Source organism: Paramormyrops kingsleyae, chromosome 5 (genome assembly GCF_048594095.1).
Source record: "Paramormyrops kingsleyae isolate MSU_618 chromosome 5, PKINGS_0.4, whole genome shotgun sequence".
In the NCBI taxonomy this organism is placed as follows: domain Eukaryota; kingdom Metazoa; phylum Chordata; class Actinopteri; order Osteoglossiformes; family Mormyridae; genus Paramormyrops; species Paramormyrops kingsleyae.
This window is the reverse complement of record NC_132801.1, coordinates 5,120,650-5,139,696: the sequence shown is the minus strand read 5'-3', so window position 1 is coordinate 5,139,696 and position 19,047 is coordinate 5,120,650. Positions and strand designations below refer to the sequence as shown.

Genomic DNA, 19,047 nt, shown 5'->3' with positions numbered 1-19,047 from the left:
TAAAAGAGCTCGTTTCGCGTTTATTATATAACCAATTGGAGCGTTCAGACTAACAGGTCCGCCTTGTAATGAAAAACAGCGTCTGGGAGAGCCAATCGCATCTAAGTTTATAGCGTGGAGGGCGGATTCTTTACGGAAAATGACACTCGCCTGGGCCTATGCGCCGCGAGCGCCCACTCTGCCTCGGCCTACCAAGACAGGCGAAAGGTGGGGCTTGGCGACGCTCGCCGTGGTTCTGTTAAAACCTATTGCCGACCATTAAAAGAATCGGGAGTAGGAGTCTTGGACAATTCTCGAGTAAAGGAGCCAGCGGTATAAGGCAACTGGGGGCAGAAGTGAGGGGAGGGGGCGCGCAGCCACTACAGACAGCGACGGGCCAGTTAGCTTGATGTTAGCCCTGCATGGATCCTACGCCGCCTGGCTCCGGGGCTAGCGGCTGCGCTGGCTAAATCGGAGCGTATCTGGCCGTGTGAAAAAAAGCCTCTGGTTTCCCCCCAGGCACGTTTGATCGCGTCTTTTTGAAAACGTTGCATGTCGCTCCCGTCATGAGTCCGGCCGGCTGCGCCCACGTGAGCGGCTTTAAGGTGGAGAACTGGAAGCAGAACCTGCGGGTCATATACCAGTGCTTTGTGTGGAGCGGGACTGCCGAAACCAGGAAACGCAAGGTAACAAAAAAACAACAAGACACCAAACCACACGACCAGCTACCTTCACGCAGGTCCAGGAGCTACTGCAGGGCAGTTACATCCGCAGCATCGGCGGCGGCGGCCACCTAGAGCCGCACAGACATTAAGGCGATGGACCTTTGGTGTGCGTGCAATGAAATATCAGCCTCGGACACGCTGAGAGACGCTGCGCTGCAGTGCTGCACTGAGCGTCCGTTGAGAGACGCTGGCGATTAAAAAATTGGGGGCCGGTACGGGGTGGGGGGCGTGTGAATGAGAAGGTGGCTTGATGGCGCTCTGGGTGACAAGCGGCGTGTCAGCGTGACCCAGACGTACCATCCAGCCGTCCCGTTATCCTTGTTGTGTTTGAATCCGCTGTAGACACGTTGGTAGTAAAATTGGGTGGAGGTAGGTAGGTGGGCGGGCGGGTACGGGGGATTGGCACTTGCGAGGGGTGCTGAGACGGACAGCATTTGGCTTTGTTGTATGCTGGGAGTCGAAATGCATGGAGCAGCACCCCCTTCCCACGGTGCCATGCCGGCTGGCCCGGCCCCGTCCTGAGGCGCGGACGCCCGGCGCTGTGCGCTGGAGGTGAGGTGACCAGCCAGTGTTGCATACCAGTTCACGCGGTCACCTGTTTTCTGCGGCGTTTTCCCCACTTAACAGCAGGCGAGACGGTTTAGTTTCGGTTTCATTGTTTACCGTCTGACCGTAAGTGCGGCCGGGCGCCTGCTCCCGTCCCGGGTCCCGACCGTTTGATTGGCGGCGAGAAGCGCGCTCCCGTGATCGTGCCCGCGCCCGCCACCCAGGCCCTCTACACACTTTTATGCTTTATAAATTTCATCACTCAGTCTGCTGTCATCGCCACCCCCGTGTCAGACAATACGCGATGATCTGTACTTAAGCTGTAACGACTGTAATATATAATCTGCAGCTGTTCGACACTCTGTCGGCTTTTTGTATTCATTATTATTAATCATTATTATTATTATTATTAGTAATATTATTTATTACAAGCACCAGCGGTACCGGGTCTCACGGACTACACCCTGCTAATCTCCCGAAAGGACGATGAGCTCACCGTACGGACGGATTCCGCAGTGCTTTACGACTCCCAGTCTCTACCCAGACGGTTGTTACTGACAGCACAGTTTGTCCCGTTTCGTTTTTCTCGCACCCACCATTAAATCTGCCTTTCCCGTTTCCTCACTTTTACCACCTACTCGCGATCCACGTTTTCATGACAGCTCCGTTTTACCTGTTGGTTTAGTGATTCTCTGCCATCGATCCTGGATCTATTCTTTATTACGCATTTATTTACCCTTTTTTTGTGTAAGGAATGACACATTCCTTTGTGCCACCTATTTTAATTGGTGATGCACCAGTTCGCCATCATTTCTACGGTGTTCCTGTATTAGTGCATAGCCGAGCATGTCTGACAAAGGCTGAGGGGCCTGGTTGATGCTCCAGGCAGTAAATATGTGCCGGGCTTTGTGAGAGAGCCAGAGAGCCTCTCATATCATCATCCTCAGCTGACTGCGTATGAATCGGCCTTCGGTAACATTGTGCTGGTGGGGGCTCTTTACCGGAAAGTTACACGACCTGCCGTGCTGCTGGGGGTCAGTTCTGTAATGATTTACCCGTCAAGTGATGTTTTTAAATCCATGTGGCTCTTATTCCTGTTAAGGGCATTGGAGATGGTTTGGGCTTTTAAATGGCAATCTTCTGATTTAAAAGGCTCCTGTGAAGCACCATAGCCCCCCCTAGCCCCCCGCAGGCCTATGGTATGGAGTGCTGAGGTGTGTTCTGTCACTGGAGCGGTGTTGCCTTGCAGGTGACCCCCGGTGGAGCCTGTCCGCCTCGCCAGGTCACCAGTCGGGTCTGGTTCCTCTGCTCGACCAGCTACCAGTTATGTCTGGTTCCCTCTCCTCTGGGTGCATGACCGCTGCGGCAGTGCTGCGCAACAGAACCAGGTCACTGGGGGCGGGGGGCGGGGGGGGGGGGGTGTACCAGTGTAACTGTGACCATTAAGTTGCCAGGGAGGAGAGCATTGTGGTGAAACGGTTGCATCTGTGTAGGTACATGCTGGTCGGATCCTGCCGGTATCCCAGGGAGACCGCTACGGTGAGGCCAATTGTCTTTGTTTTACGTGAAACAACACCCCCCCCCCCCCCACCAAAATAACCCCTCCCTTGGGGTTAATATTTTATCATTCATATTTTGGTGAATATTTAGCTGGCCTATTCCTTATTCCCCCTGGTGGTGAGCCTAGCGCCCCCTCCTGGGACGTGACTACGCCTCTCCGTCGCAGCGGCTGCCTGTCTCCGTGTTGAAGCCCTGAGCCGCATTCCGGAATCCAGGCCTTTGTGTGCGGGCTAGACAGAAAAAGCCTCTTTAAAACGCTGCCATTGTTGTGAGACAGGATTACTGTGGTTTAGCCCCGACCCACAATGCCGTTGGATTCTTTTATTTTTCTCACTGGTCTTGTGGTGGGACACGACGCAGGGTGGGGTTGGCGGTTCTGGGTGAGCCATGGGCAGGGGAATCCCGGACATACTCGCTGACTCCGCAGGTGGATATGCCGGAATCGTTGTTTTTCATAGAATGTGGATTTTGGCGGGGTTTGTGGATATTACTTCCCTCCTTTTGGCCTGAGCGGTGCAGTGGCGACTTTCAGCACGCTCCAGTATGCGTTCTTGCAGTACCTGCAGTTCATCTGGTGGTGCATTCTGGGAATGAGCTGCTGCGGTGGTTGGGGGACAGGGGTGGGGGTATAGTTATGACTTCAGAAAAAGTAAAGATTGTCCAGCACTTGTTTATCTGCCTTGTTGGACTTGAATTGGGCTGGGCCTGCTCGCCATTATAGCTGTGCTGGTATGACGCCACATGCGAATCCCTCAGGCCCCGCCCACAGCGCTGGTCCTTAAGTTGGTCCCTGTCCTCGTTTCCATTGCTGCGACAATGGCAGCATTTCAGAGACCACAGCACCCCGTTCTTGACACTGCCCTTGCCCTCCTCTTTCTGTTTATTTTTGTGTTCGCTATTCGGGGTAAGCGGGTTCGGGTTTGAGTGCGGCGACCGAGGGCAGTTAAATAAGTGCTATAATAAATAATAAACGATTGTTCGTCCTTGACCTGAGGAGGCTGGGAACACTGTCAGATTGTGTCCTGTGCCGTGGTTCTGTGAGGGGTAGAAGGGTGCAGCCGTGGGGGCAGCTGGGGGGTTCGAGTAGCTGGGGTGGTGAGACTGTCAGAGGTGGCAGGTGTTGGCCAGGCAGTCTCTGCCAATGATTAGCCGCACCTGGGTCCAGCTGCGTGGGAGGGGCCAGCTGCGCAGTTTCGTTTGCACCCCCTGTCTGTTTGCGCAGCCTGAGCATCGCACCCGACTGCACCCTGCTGTGTCTGCAGATCAAGCGCACTGTTGTCATAGAAACGCCACCATTGTCATTTGATTCGGTCCAATTTCAGGAAACCGATCTTTTGAATCTTATAAGGGTTACATGAGGGCCTCTCTGCAGTCGGGGGGTGTAAGTCTGGGTATGTGTTTGGGGGTGTGCGTTGGATGGTCCAGGGGGGCATGCGTGTCTGTGTGTCCCCTGTACAGTGTTTTATTTATTAGCGGTTCGCCGAATGAGCAGCGCAGCATGCCGGCGGTCTTTCATGGCTGCTCACACCCTCGGCGGGGTGTCACAAAACGAGGGGGCGAGGCTCCGTCCTCCGGCATCAGATGTTTCTTTCGGGATCCTTTCGAACCTTTCGGGATCGATGTTTGGGAGTGGCTCTGTCCGCACACACCAGACACACACTAAGAAACTCCCTGAGGTCCCCCCCCCACCTCCCCCATGGATCCGTGTTCTGTTTGGTGAAGTGTGTCTGGGCAGCCGCCAGGCTGCGAGGGCGACGCCCCCTTCGGCCACCAGCGGGATCCCCCTCCGCCTTTATGGGTAGTAATGAGGCATGAGGCTGATTGTGCTCCTGTTACATCACTTAGCCGCTCCGGGGGGGGTGGGAGGGCTTTGCCGCAGCTTTGTGTGTGTGCTTGGAGGCTGAAGTCAGGCCTCGAATGAGCACAGTGTGGCTGAGCACCCCCCCCCCCACCTGTGAATGACGGCGTCTGTCTGTCTGTCTGTCACCCTTTAAGAGGTTTATTCTGACATCTTGTCTCATTTCCTTCCCCTCTGTGGCGTCTTTGAGCTCCTCTGCCGTGTTGTGTGATGTCGTTGAGGGGGGGGTACAGGTGCAGGGGGCTGGACAGGAAATGCCCGCTGGTCGGCGCGTGTGTCTGTGCCCGTGTGTGAGAGACGGGCACACAGTGGCTCTTTGTCGCTGCTCCACGGGGCCCTCAGCCAGCAGGGGGGCCACGCCGCTTCCCCGCAGCTTGATTTAGCCCCCGCCTCGCTCCCAGCCGCCCCCCCCCCCCCCCCCCGACACATGCCTACACAATCTCACAAGCACACGCTCCCGATTTCCCTCCTCCACTTTTTGTACACATGCCCTTCTTTCTCTCATTCTGTTCTTCATGCCATCGCACCCCTGTCCTGATGATGCTGACCCCTTGGCTTCGTGTCACCTGTGCCCTGAGTCAGTCAGGATATGGAGGTTGGTGGGGGGAGGGGGGTTTTCGTCGTGGCAAAATGCACCCCTCCCCCCGACGGATGCTTCCGGACTCTGCTTTCGGCACACCTGAAGCAGCTGTGACTGTCGCCATGTTGTCCAGTGAGGTTTGGAGTGTTACTCGCCATACCGGCCCCCAAGCCACTGCCCTTGTCTGCATCGGGGTTCTGCAAAGATGCAATTAAACTAATCAATCATAGAAGGGGGTGGAGAGGCCCTGTGACTCACTGCTTATGTAATATCTTTGCCCGCTTTGTCCCCGTCAAGTCGTGGTCTGCATGCGCTCAGTGGCGAGGCCCCGGTCTCAGTCGCCGGGGTGCGTGTGTGATGATCTCCGCAGCCAGGGAGCTGAGGAATGCAGCGAGACGCTGCCGCTGCCGCCTCTTGTTGCCTTGGAAACAGGCACATGGGCAGGGTGCCCCCTCCCCCACCTGGGAGGAATGGAAGAGTATGAGGAATTTTATTCTTTACGTTTTCTTAAAGGGGCATGTTTGGAGCAGGAGACGCTGTGTGAGTTTGTGTGTCGAGGTCCCTGTCGGTGTTACAGCAGGGCTGAGAGAATGACACTGGCGCAAAGTAATGGTTCCCGGCCTCTGCGCTCTGCCATACTTCTGTCTCGTGCCGCTTCCTCCTCTCACTACCCCCTCGCATGTCCTGCTGAGGTGTCTGTGTGCAAAACGATAAAGCTGAGAGTACAGCCTGCGCCCTCCTAACTGTCTGTCTGTCTGTGTGTGTGTATCTGTGTGTGTGTATCTGTGTGTGTCTGTCTGTCTGTCTGTGTGTGTGTGTCTGTTTCTGTGTGTGTCTGTCTGTCTGTCTGTCTGTCTGTGTGTGTGTGTGTGTCTCTGTCTGTCTGTCTGTGTGCCTTGCCTATACTTGGCTGACCATCCATCCATCAGACTCCTTTCTGAAATCTCAAATCCTGTGTATATAAAACACACGTAAGCTCACGCATGATGTGGGTCACATAAACATCATCCACTCCGTCGCTCTGCAGAATTAGCTCTCTAGCCTTCAAAGCTGCTAGTCTTTGGCCAAAGGGGAAAATTTTGGCAGGGGTTTTGAGACATGTGGAGGACAAAGCCTGCCACGACATCTCAATCACTGCTTTCGCTTTCTTCTGTAAACCTGTGCTCCTGTGCCTCTCTGTCGCCCCTTGCAGGCCAAATCATGCATCTGCCACATGTGTGGCGCACACTTGAACCGGTTGCACTCCTGCCTGTACTGCGTGTTCTTTGGCTGCTTCACGAAGAAGCACATCCACGAGCACGCCAAGAGCAAGAGGCACAATCTGGGTAAGGGGGCATGGTCTGGGTGGGGTCACGGTGCACTAACCTTTGGGAGGGTTACCTGCAAATTCGTGGTGCTCAAATTACAGATGGTGGCAATGTTATATGCTCATATGGCGATGTTATATGCTCATATAGTGCTCACAGAACATCTTGACGCTTGTTAATTATGTAAAAAAGTTGCAAATTTGTGTGCTGTGCTTAGTGACACCATGTGACTGCACTAAAACGTTATGTTCAGTATAGCGTGAGAATATACGCACGCACATGCACAGGCTGGTGCAGAGTGTTTCTCCAAACTTACCGATGAGTCACTGGAAAGCCGGATTTATCCCGGACCCTTACCGGTCGCTTGCTCGCATTCCTGCTCTCCCGGACCCTTCCCGGCCGTCTGCTCCCGTTCCTGCTCTCCCGGACCCTTCCCGGCCGCCTGCTCGCATTCCTGTTCTCCCGGACCCTTCCCGGCCGGCTGCTCCCATTCCTGCTCTCCCGGACCCTGCCCGGCCGCCTGCTCCCATTCCTGCTCTCCCGGACCCTTCCCGGCCGCCTGCTCCCATTACTGCTCTCCCGGACCCTTCCCGGCCGCCTGCTCCCATTCCTGCTCTCCCGGACCCTTCCCGGCCGGCTGCTCGCATTCCTGCTCTCCCGGACCCTTTCCGGCCGCCTGCTCCCATTCCTGCTCTCCCGGACCCTTCCCGGCCGCCTGCTCCCATTCCTGCTCTCCCGGACCCTTCCCGGCCGCCTGCTCCCATTCCTGCTCTCCCGGACCCTTCCCGGCCGCCTGCTCCCATTCCTGCTCTCCCGGACCCTTCCCGGCCTCCTGCTCCCATTCCTGCTCTCCCGGACCCTTCCCGGCCTCCTGCTCCCATTCCTGCTCTCCTAGCTTGCTGATGCGAAGGCTGTAATTGTTGCCTTAATCCACTGGGCTGGGCAAGGCAAGCCCCTGTGACAAGATTTTAAGGGGCTCTGGTTTTATATGTAGCGCATGTGTCTGAGAGTTGAGCTTGAAAAGTGCAGCTGGTTACTAGAGCTCCCCCTGCCTGAGCCACACCAAACTGAGCACGGGGGTGAGGGTGGGGGTGTCGCACCAAAACCTGCAGGCCTAATTAGCGTCTGTTTGCTATGTTCCTGCTGTTTGTTTGTGTGTAAACACACCCAGGGGCTGAATTTCGATCCAGGCGCCATATGCAGGCGAACCCAAGCTTACGGTTGGGTGGAAAATGTCCCCTGACACGCGCACACACACATACGCAGCGTGCCATGTTTGGTCTTCAGCCCCCAGAGGTTAATTTAACATTTAATTAGTTTGCAGACTGAGCGGGAATTTTGCAGAGGGAGCAGGAGCAGAAATTACATTTGAAAAATCTCTATAGATCACCTGGAATTCGTCCTCTTTGCTGGTCCTAGTTTGTTACTTTGGCCGCAGAGCAGGTGCTGTAATTCTTATTGTTACTCGTGTTTGCCGTGGTGACTGAAATGCTTGTTCCCTCCCCCCCTTGACGTCGACACTTGCCCTTCTCGTCGGCGTCGCTCCCTCGGTCTCGCTCAGAAACCTCCCAGATGACTGTCAAAGCCTGCCATCGACCTCCTGTCCAATCATCTGGCCCAAACTCCAGAGGATGGAGAACCCTGGAATTTGAAGTCAAATGTCCCCCCACGCCCCCTCCACCCTTTCGCTGAGGAGTCGGAGCTGGAGGCTGGCTTAGCGTCACGACGTCGGCCATCTTGCTGGCCCCCCCACAATGCTGGGCCTTTGGTGGCAGTTAGTGCGTGTGGATGGTGCTCTAATGTGATTGGCCCTGGCGAGCCCAATTGGGTTTTGAGTTTGGCCTTGTACTGCCACCTAGTGCTGCTTATCTAGCAAGGTTTTTGGGGTGATAAATATGGATGCTGAGATAAAAATCCTGCGGGCCAGCAGCTGGTGTGACTGATGCTTTTGGCTTTAACCTCCTTTCTCTCTCTCTCTCTCTCTCTGTCACAGCTATAGACCTGCTGTATGGGGGCATCTATTGTTTCATGTGCCAAGACTACATATATGACAAAGACATGGAGCAGATCGCCAAAGAGGAGCAGAGGAAGGCCTGGAAGCTGCAAGGTACGCCTTCCCCTGCGGCTTCTGGGCCAAGGCCCGTGCCAAAAGGCCTGTTGTCAGTCAGCAAACCGGCCGAAACCAGCAGGAACCGGCTGGGTGACTGTGCAGTGTGGCCCAGCCTACCGTGGAGGTCGCAGCCTCCTTCCTGGGTGCTGCTGGGAGATGCAGGGATATTCAGGGGTGCAGCCTGAAACTGCCTCTACTTTTATGTCTCGGAGGATGGTCTGTGGGTGGTGTGGGACAGGAGACCAGGGTAAATTCAATTACTCGCTGTGATGTAATGGACTTGCTAAGGACGGACGGCTCTTATGGGCACAGGGCACCAGTCTGCTTTTGTCCTGTAACTGCAATTGTGTCTCACACTGATATCTGTCGTATGTCAGTCAAGCTAAAATCTATCACTGGATGCTCAAACTGTGCCGTGGCCCCCCGAGGGCGCACAGAGGAATTGCAGCAATAACTAATAAGCTGAGCAGCAATGTGTACAGTACTTGCGTATGATATGCGGGCAGAGTCACCCGCTGCTGTGTTTCAGCTCGTCACGTGTCTCCGAGCTGCTGACACGTGATGGTCGGCCTCGCTGACACTGGCAGGGCCTGCTGCCGTCTGTTTGCCATAAAACGTCCCGCTGATGTCTGTCAATCGGGGACTGGAGCTCCTACGGTGAGCGACAGCCGTCTGCGCTTCCCCAGAATGAATTCCCTAATTTGGATCGGAAGAGTTGGCAAAACACAGCCGCTTTGTCAGTGTGGTTCCGGAGCCAGACCCAAATCCACGCTGTGCCTAAACAATCGAAATCGGAATCGATGCAGCCGCATGACCGAGGCCGCTGGAAATTTTTGCTATCACAGCCTCCTACGCGTGGAGACACCATGACGATAAACAGCAAACGAATAGGGCATAAACATACACAGAATAAAAACAAGACAGGCTACTCAAAACGGTTGGGTCAGTTATCAAACTCTAACCTCTGTCTTGGCTGACGCACGTCACCAAAGATGTTTTTGTGAGTTGTGCCTCCATCCAGTTTTTAAATTATATTTTATAATTCATTGGGGTTGAATCGAGTTTTCACGAAGACACTCTTTCGACCTTCTTTAATGTTGTTGTTCAGTCAGCCCCGCCCCATGCTTTCTGATTGGTCGGTCAGCTGCTCTGTCCCCGCCCCCCAGCATGTGCTCTTTGGCCAGCCTCTCTGTCTCAAGATGTCTCTCTGCTGTTGGCCTCACAGGCATAGGCGAGCGATACACCACGTGGGAACCAACGAAGCGCGAGCTGGAGCTGCTACGTCACAATCCCAAACGGAGGAGAATAACTACAAACTGCACAATCGGTAAAGCCAGGGCTAGCCGCGACCCACCCTGGCTAATGGCTGGGTGACGTCATGCTAAGTGCTGCCGCCTTACCCTTCTGTGACAGCTTACCATCCCTGTTAGCCACTAGCAGTCTGCTAAATGCTAGTTAGCCCACTGTATGCTAGTTAGCCTGCTAAGTGGTAGCGTATTGATAGCCCCCATGAGCTTACCTCGCTCGCTCCTCACATTGCTGTGCACTGCCTGGGGGGGGGATAAGCAGCAAGCTGCTTTTTCCCCCGCAGATTTAAAAGCTTGTACTTTGACAGTTACTAGGCGTGCAGCATCCGGAGCGTGTGGTCAGTAGAGTGTCCGCAGTCTTCACTCATATGTCCTTAATGTGCTACAGGTACAGGTCAGTGAGGGCTCCCTCAGTCGCTGGCCTTCCCAGCATGCCTTTCTCACTCCCCGCGGTAGCAGCATCGGCTGCTGGCCCCGCTCCCAGCCTCTTGCTCCTCTCCGCCTGTACCGTTTACCCCCCCTGCAGGGAGTGTCTCTCCGAGCCTGGACAGGCCAGGCTCGGCTGAGAGAGCAAGATGGGGCGAGAGCCATCGCGTGCCGCGTGCCGGCCTGTCTGTTCAAGGCGTGGTGTGACGTCAGCAATGCCGGAATGTACGACCCTGACCTCTGACCTCTGACCCCTTACCCAGGGCTGCGGGGCCTGATAAACCTAGGCAACACGTGCTTCATGAACTGCATCGTACAGGCGCTCACGCACACGCCGCTGCTGCGAGACTTCTTCCTGTCCGACCGGCACAAGTGCGAGATGAAGCCCAACTCCTGCCTGGTGTGTGAGATGTCCCAGCTCTTCCAGGAGGTGAGTTCCCCAGGCATTAGAAGGGGAAGCCAGATATGGGGGTGGAGCCAGGGGCCAGATTTGGAGGCGGAGCCTGGGGCTGGATGGGGAGGCGGAGCCTGGGGCTGGAGCTAGGGGGCGGAGCCAGGGGGTGGATTTGGGGGCGGAGCCAGGGACCGGGGCTGCACTCTGGAGGCCTGTGATGTTTAACACTGAGGAGTGTAAAAGCCATGTCGGCCTCATACTCATGCATTTATGCTGCAAACTCTCCCTTATTTATGTCAGACGCTCACAGTCCCTCTCTGTCTTCCTTCCTATTTTAGCTTGTTAGTATGACTGTAAACAGTTATACTAATATTTTGAGAGCGTGACAAAATCTGGAATTAGGTTGAAGATTGGAAGTGCATCTTAGTGAGCTGCCCAGACACTCACACGAGTCGTCTGTTCGTATCTAATTACTGGCTAATTACAGAACAGCGCACATGGCGGCAGGGGCCAAAACCAGCCAGGCCTCGTTCTCATTGGTCCAGGCTATGAACAGGGCGGGGCTCTGGGCGCGTTTTGCTGATGGATATCATAGTGAGTCGAAGGCATGCTGAGTATGGGTGTGATATATCCCCCCCCCCCCCAATTAGGGATTTTAATTAGCTGCCGTCTTGCTGCGAACTGATTTTTATGCTGTGGAAAGTTTCTCTCGCATACACTGACCCTTGGGGAGGCTGAGATGGAGACTGTCAACCCCCCCCCCCCCCATCCTTCCTCCTCTCCTCCGGAGCTCTGACATCCATATGCCATTGGCGACCTGCCAGCTCCTGACCTGCCTGCAGGTGGCGCCGCTAGTGGTGGGAGGGGGGGAGGGAGTGGCCTAATCACTCATGTCCCCGCCTGCCTCCCCCAGTTCTACTCGGGCCACCGCTCGCCCCACATTCCCTTCCGCCTGCTGCACCTGGTGTGGACACACGCACGCCACCTGGCTGGCTACGAGCAACAGGACGCCCACGAGTTCCTCATCGCCGCGCTTGATGTGCTGCACCGGCATTGTAAAGGTAGGGGGCGGGGCTGCATGGGAATGGGAATGGGGGTGTGGCCAAGCAAGTGGTTGGGTTATAAAGTGGATGGAGTTTAGTGGGTGTGGGGGGGGTGAGGCTGGTTGAAGCTGTGGTGGGTTGTTGCAGTGTGGGAGGGGATGATGTCAGCATCATGCTGCAGCAGCGGCGAAATGGAGACCATGTGGGAAGAGACTTGGTATCTATAGCAACCAGAAAGTTTGTGCATTCTTTTTTGATTCTGCGCTGAGCACCTGGGCCACTAGGGGGCGCGCCACTTGCAGCCCAGATTGCCGATGTCATCCTGACTTCATCCTCCTCTGTATGCAGCTGCACGGGAGCTGATTGGGTATAGGGGAGGAGCGGAGCGTGGAGTGGAGCGCTGTTTCTCAGTGGGAACACCTCTCTCCTGTTTCGGCAGCATTTATACCCCTTCCGATCTTGCCGAGCCTCCTACCCGAGATACGAGGGGGGGGGAGGCATGATGAAACACTGTGGTGTTAGTGCTTGTTGCCGTGCCGATAAGAGCCCTTAACGCGGGTGTTGATGATGCGAGCCGCCGGGTCCTCCCCCGTGCTCGTGGGCTCCGAGCTGTGCTTCTCAGTCACGCTCACTCACTCTGTCCCCCCCCCTCGGCCCCGCCCGCGGTCTCCAAGGCGACGACAACGGGAAGAAGGCCAACAACCCGAACCACTGCAACTGCATCATCGACCAAATCTTCACGGGCGGCCTGCAGTCCGATGTCACCTGCCAAGTCTGCCAGTAAGCTTTGCACGTGTGTGTGTGCGTGCGTGCGTGCGTGCTTGTGCACGTGGCCCCGTGGCCCCGCCCTGCCCCCCCATGAGGTTCTCTCCATGGCTCCCAGCTGCCCGTCACGCTGCTCTCGCCTGCTGCAGCCTCTCTGCTTGCCCTGTCAGTCTGACTCTATGGCTCCCTCTTGTGGCTAATCTGTGCTTGTATTCCTGCTTTATGATGGGCTCGGTGAAAGGTCGCCTGAAACTGACACCTTATTGTCTCTCTGCCCAGTGGTGTTTCCACAACGATAGACCCCTTCTGGGACATCAGTTTGGACCTGCCTGGTTCTTCCACACCTTTCTGGCCCCTGAGCCCTGGCAGCGACAGTGGTGTGGTCAACGGGGAGAACCAGGTCTCAGGGGCGACCACCCTTACAGACTGTCTGCGGAGGTAGTCCCACCGTTCTTTGTCGCCTCCAGTCCCCGTCAGACTGTCTGGGGGTCCTGCCCCCTTCCTGTTAGACACCCTTTGCATGGTGTTAAACCACCTTTATGTTTTGTGATAGTTTGAACTACTCCAGTAATTACATAGAGATACTAAAGGAAAACATAATGAATCGGAGCATTTTAGAAATGTAAGCAATGCAATGTAATGAAAGGTAATTTTATTCAAAAATGATCCACTGCTGAATGCTGACAAATTCTCACAGTTACACAGAATATAAATGAATGATGCTAAATATTTAATTGACTTACGGTATTATTTTACCCAAAAATCCAACATAATTGCCACAGAATGACAACCGCAAATCCACGTCTCGGAGTCTGGATTGCAGTTTGCTGCGGATTGCAGTTTGCTGCAGATTGCAGTGATCCATGTGCTTCTTTCTTGGTAAATCGGTTTGTACAATCAGTCACACAGCAGCTCTTTCCCAGTTCAGATTTTTCTGCTGCATCCGAGCTGAACTCTACACACGCCACTTGTTGGGTGTGACCGCAGTGACTTCCGCCTGCTGTGATGTCGTGTATACCCTCCATCCCTGTCCTATGGGGGGCCCCGCCCCTTTTCAGTTAGATCTACCCTACCCCAGCAGCCTGAAGCCCGCCCTCTCCCCAGTCACAGAGGCCCCTCCCCTGCCTGTTGGTACTGTAATGCAGTGCAGCGTGATCAATGAATCCTCCTTCGCCCAGCCTGCTGCTGTCATTTGCATTCGCGGCGAGTCTGGGCCCCTCGTTAAACATTCATTCTGTGTTTCTTCATATCGAAGATGCGCTAATGGGGGTGTGAATTACAGGATCCCTCAGCCCCACACTCGCGCACTCACACGCACACACTCTGCGGCTCTCACACTGCCCGCCTCCCCCCACAGGTTCACTCGACCTGAGCACCTAGGGAGCAGTGCCAAAATCAAGTGCAGCGGTTGCCATAGTTACCAGGAGTCCACCAAACAGCTGACGATGAAGAAGTTGCCCATTGTGGCGTGTTTCCACCTCAAAGTGAGTCACCCGCTGTCTCTCCTGTTTATGCGTTTCAAGGTACAGTCACGTCAGATGCCGTATTCAAAGGTACAACAGAATTTCCCCAACATATGCCTATTAGCTTGTAACACTGCACTTAATTCCTTGTGGATTCCTTGATAACAAGGTGATAAGGTGTTGGACCAAATGAACATTGTAATGTGTTTCTATATAGGCCCATGTGGTTTAAGGGGAAAAAAACAGGGTTGTTTGAAACCGGACCTGTACCGCCAAAGGCCACACCCCTGCTGGTTGCTGGTTCTCCTCCCTTTCACTGTCGGCCAGAGGCCACACCCCTGCTGGTTGCTGGTTCTCCTCCCTTTCACTGTCGGCCAGAGGCCACACCCCTGCTGGTTGCTGGTTCTCCTCCCTTTCACTGTCGGCCAGAGGCCACACCCCTGCTGGTTGCTGGTTCTCCTCCCTTTCACTGTCGGCCAGAGGCCACACCCCTGCTGGTTGCTGGTTCTCCTCCCTTTCACTGTCGGCCAGAGGCCACACCTCCTGCTGATCACGGGTCCGCCTCCCTTTCGCTGTCGGCCAGAGGCCACACCCCTGCTGGTTGCTGGTTCTCCTCCCTTTCACTGTCGGCCAGAGGCCACACCCCTGCAGGTTGCTGGTTCTCCTCCCTTTCACTGTCGGCCAGAGGCCACACCCCTGCTGGTTGCTGGTTCTCCTCCCTTTCACTGTCGGCCAGAGGCCACACCCCTGCTGGTTGCTGGTTCTCCTCCCTTTCACTGTCGGCCAGAGGCCACACCCCTGCTGGTTGCTGGTTCTCCTCCCTTTCACTGTCGGCCAGAGGCCACACCCCTGCTGGTTGCTGGTTCTCCTCCCTTTCGCTGTCGGCAAGCGGCCACACCCCCTGCTGGTCTGTGATATGCCTCCCTCTCTCTGCCCCCACTCCTGTAACGCTCTCCTCCCTGTTGCGCCGACCCCTCAGCGGTTCGAGCACTCTGCCAAGCTGCGGAGGAAGATCACCACCTACGTGTCCTTCCCGCTGGAGCTGGACATGACGCCCTTCATGGCGTCCAGGTAAGCTCCGCCCACCACCTTTGCCATTTTCTCTTCTACTTGCGCATTTTCTTTTATCTCCCACACAACCTAGTGCCCGGGGGGGGGGGTGCAGTGGACATGGTCCTGGCAGTGTTTGTGTTAGACTCCATCCTGAAGTCCCTCCGGGTGACGGGTGGGCGGGGCGAGAGAGACATGCCGATAGGTAGCATGAGTGTGTTTGCAGTGTCAGGTGACTGGAGAATGTGATGGTGTCGGCTTATTAAGCGATGTGTTGACCGCACACGCACAAGCGGTTGTGATGTCATGTATATCCTCCATCCCTGCTGTTAACGGCTTACTTTTCCCTCCCCCCGATTTCCTTGCAGTAAGGAGAGTAGGATGAACGGACAGTATCAACAGCCAGTGGACACGTTAAATAATGACAACAAGTAAGTTTCCCTACCGGTGATGTTCCGCTCATTTTTATGTTATATAACTATGCATAAATGCAAATATTATTCTGCAGATGAAACGAACCAGTCTGGGCTTTTATTTCAACATTGAAAAGCTTGTCATGGTTGTGGGGGGTGGGGGGCTTGGAACCTACCCCTGACAGTATAGGTAAGGGTACACTCTGGATAGGATGGCAGTCCTTCGACGGTCCCACACAATGCAGACGATTTAAAGGATAACCTAATTCCTAAATGAATCTAAACTCCATATGACAAAGGTGGGGATTTGGACCCACAATCCTGGCGGTGTGAGGTGATGGTACTGTCCAGAGATAATCGGCTGTAGACTTTTGGCTCCCCTACGATACACTGGGAGAATGCCCAGTATGCCAAACGGCCAGTCCCGGCCTGTCCATTGAGCCTCCCAGATACCTGTGGGCTTTAAATCTTAATATTCACCAAGAGTTGTTTGGTTTAACCCTCTGGGGTCGAGTGTGTCGTCGGCGACGCAGCGTACTTGTCGCGTCTCTTTCCGTTTATATCTCGCTAAAATCTAAACGTAGAATCGTGAAAAAAACGCTGGCTAAATCCGTAATCTGTCGTCTTTTCAAAATGTCCATTGTCGGAAGTATTAAAGTTTTTAAATTAGGTTAAATCAGCAAAAAAGTAAACCACGTCACCTTACTTTGTTTTACCTGCATCGGGGGCGTGTAGTACCGCTCTCACCCGAAGATCGCTATTCACATTTTAAATAGCCGCATTAGCGCGTATTCAAATCGCATTCGCATGGTAATTTAATGAACAGCGCAACAGTGAAACGCGATCCAGATACATCCCCTTCAGCGCCATAAAAGGGGGTTGGGGATGTGGCCAGGTGACAATGGCTCATTCATACACATGAAAGTTGCTACATATTCAATGAAAGGAGCCAGAAATAGTGACATGAGTTAGGTTTTTCTTATTTATTTATCCAAATTAATGTTGCATCTACACCATTTAGTCATCTTCATGTAACCAAGACTTTGGTGATCAGATATCTGGGATCAAAACAAACTGCCAGCATTGCTTACTATATACTTTTATAATGTTTCTGCGTGTTCCAAACTGCATTTTGCAATGTCTATACTTTGATGTCAAATTACAAACTTAACAAAAATCTGACACATTCACAATATACATTAAAATAAAGATGAGTGTAATGGCAAAACAGATATTTAAGAAATAATTTATTTGCCATGAATTAAGTTTATATTTGAAGAAATGTGTGATCATGCCCCAGTCAGTGAAAGTGTGTTTCCTACCCCTAGACCTCAGAGGGTTAAGTAAATTTAAGGGTTCAACAGCAGTGTTTCCCTTGGGATTTAAACCATTAGGCAGCTTAACCAAGATGATGGTCAGGGGGGTCAGTAGCCTGCTCGCCCTGACCTCTGACCTCTGACCCCTGCCCAGGTATTCCCTATTTGCGGTGGTAAATCACCAGGGCACCCTGGAGAGTGGCCACTACACCACCTTCATCCGGCAGCACAAGGACCAGTGGTTCAAATGTGACGATGCCATCATCACCAAGGCCAGCATGAAGGACGTGCTGGACAGCGAAGGGTGGGTAGGCGTGGCCAGGGGCACGGGGGTGTACGTGGGGACCTTGGACAGCAAAACATCCCTTATTTGTCAGCTAAAAGCCCAAAGCACTCAGCTGTGAAATTTTGGCTGCCGGTTATTCTGAGTGGCCCCGCCCCCAAGGACATGTGTCACAATTTGATTCGCCGATTCTCAGTGTGTCGTGTTTCGATGGTGTCGTGTTTGGTAGTTTGTTTCTGAGCGTGTGCCGCCTTCCTGTAACTGACCTCTCTGCTTCTCTGTGCAGGTATCTGCTGTTTTACCATAAACAGTTCCTGGAGTACGAGTAGCCCGTCAGACGGACGGGGGGGCCTTCTGGTGACGATCGACACATGAGCTACAGCTACGCTGGGGAGGAAAAAAAAAACATGAACTTTAAAAAAAAAAAAAACGACACACAAGCCTACCTGAAACTCTTAGGGATGAGTATAGAGGGGGGGAGTGGGGCAGGAGGGAAGGGGAAAAAAATCATGCATAATTTTAAGACAAAAAAATATATCAGCACTGAGCAACTATCTACTTGAGATGATCAGAAAAGGTGGATTAGTGTGTGGATGGGGGCACAGGATGGGGGGTGCGGCCTTGAGGGGAGGGGCTGCCCCATTTCCTGGGAGCAGCAAGGGCCGAAGGGGGGACTGATAGGGAAAGCAACCCCCCTCCCCAAAAAAAGAAGAGGGGCACCCGTCGCTTTCGTCCGATTGGCTGCGGATCGAGCCAGGAAAGGGCCACAGGAAGGGCAAAGGGGGTGTCTCATCCTCCATTTCCATAGTGACCCATATTTAACCGCCCCCCCCCCCCCCCTCCCCTGTAATCACCACGGTTCCCTATGTAGCTCCAGAACATCACACATTTACTGGGTCACGGTGGAAGGACGTCATTTCGTCGTTTTATTCTCACGCGCGTTCGACTGCACGGCGCAGACACGATGGGAAGAGTATTACGGACTTTTCAAGAACTTTATTATGAACATTAAATGTCATTATTTGTGAATTTAGTATCAAACAAATGTATGTATCTAGTACATCTATTTTTTAAGGAGAATCCTTGGTCTGGGGCTTGCGGGGGCAGGGGGGGGGGGACGAGCCCCCAGTGGGCTGCTCCGTGAATCTGTCATGTCCAGTAGACAGACTGGGGTAGACTCGAACCCCCAACTCTGTCCCTGTCGTCTCGTCTTCTGTTGTTCTCATTTCTTCGGTTGAGGGCAGGGGATATCTATATTTTTTTAGGACTCATTGAGAAAATAATTCCTGTTTACAGTTTCCCACGGCCCCCGCACTGCCCCCACCCCCATGACTGGCTCTCTCCACATGGGTACGCTTTCTTTTCCTTTTTGGTTGTGTTGCGATGCTGTCCTTGCTGAGGATGCGGTGGGAAGGATGTCGTTGTTGTTTTTTTTTTTATTTTGTGGAGCCTATGTCATCCTGAAATGAACTCGCTCGTCTGTGAGAAACACCAAGATGGCTGCTGAATTCATTACGGTTTTTCTGGCTGAAGTTATATGGGTGGGGGGTTTATTATGGGAGGTGTCTGTGGCCACACTTGGCGTCGTCACTGCGGAAAGGCTGGGGTGTGATTAGAGCCTTAAATTGGAATCAACCCATCTTGCAAGCCCCCCCCCCCCCAAAGAAATTTTCTCTGTTGTGTGATTTGGAGTGGGGGATTTTGGGAAGGTGGGTGTACAGCTCTATACCCGCAGCCCTCTATCCCAGATTTGTTTTAATTACACTTAAATAGGAGATGCACTGACGCCCTCTAAAGGACACTTGGGACACTACAGCAGGTTGAAATGGCTCTATCTTCTAAGTTTAAAAGGGTGTTGCTTTCATTTATGTCCTGGTTTCTGATCCCCATGCCATAATTGGGGTGGGGTAGAGGATGGTTGA

The 19,047-nt window shown here is 53.7% G+C and overlaps 1 protein-coding gene across 1 annotated transcript; it reads left to right on the top strand.

Annotated features, from left to right (window-relative positions):
• The first annotated feature begins 195 nt into the window (after nucleotides 1–195).
• On the top strand, nucleotides 196–18,620 carry usp22 (ubiquitin specific peptidase 22). Its single transcript, XM_023844424.2, has 13 exons — nucleotides 196–665; nucleotides 6,441–6,573; nucleotides 8,549–8,662; nucleotides 9,891–9,992; nucleotides 10,662–10,828; nucleotides 11,706–11,853; nucleotides 12,510–12,615; nucleotides 12,880–13,038; nucleotides 13,958–14,084; nucleotides 15,043–15,134; nucleotides 15,482–15,544; nucleotides 16,997–17,146; nucleotides 17,412–18,620. Exons 1-13 carry the CDS (start codon nucleotides 546–548, stop codon nucleotides 17,452–17,454), a joined length of 1,524 nt encoding a protein of 507 aa, XP_023700192.1. The 5' UTR covers nucleotides 196–545; the 3' UTR covers nucleotides 17,455–18,620.
• Nucleotides 18,621–19,047: the final 427 nt, after the last annotated feature.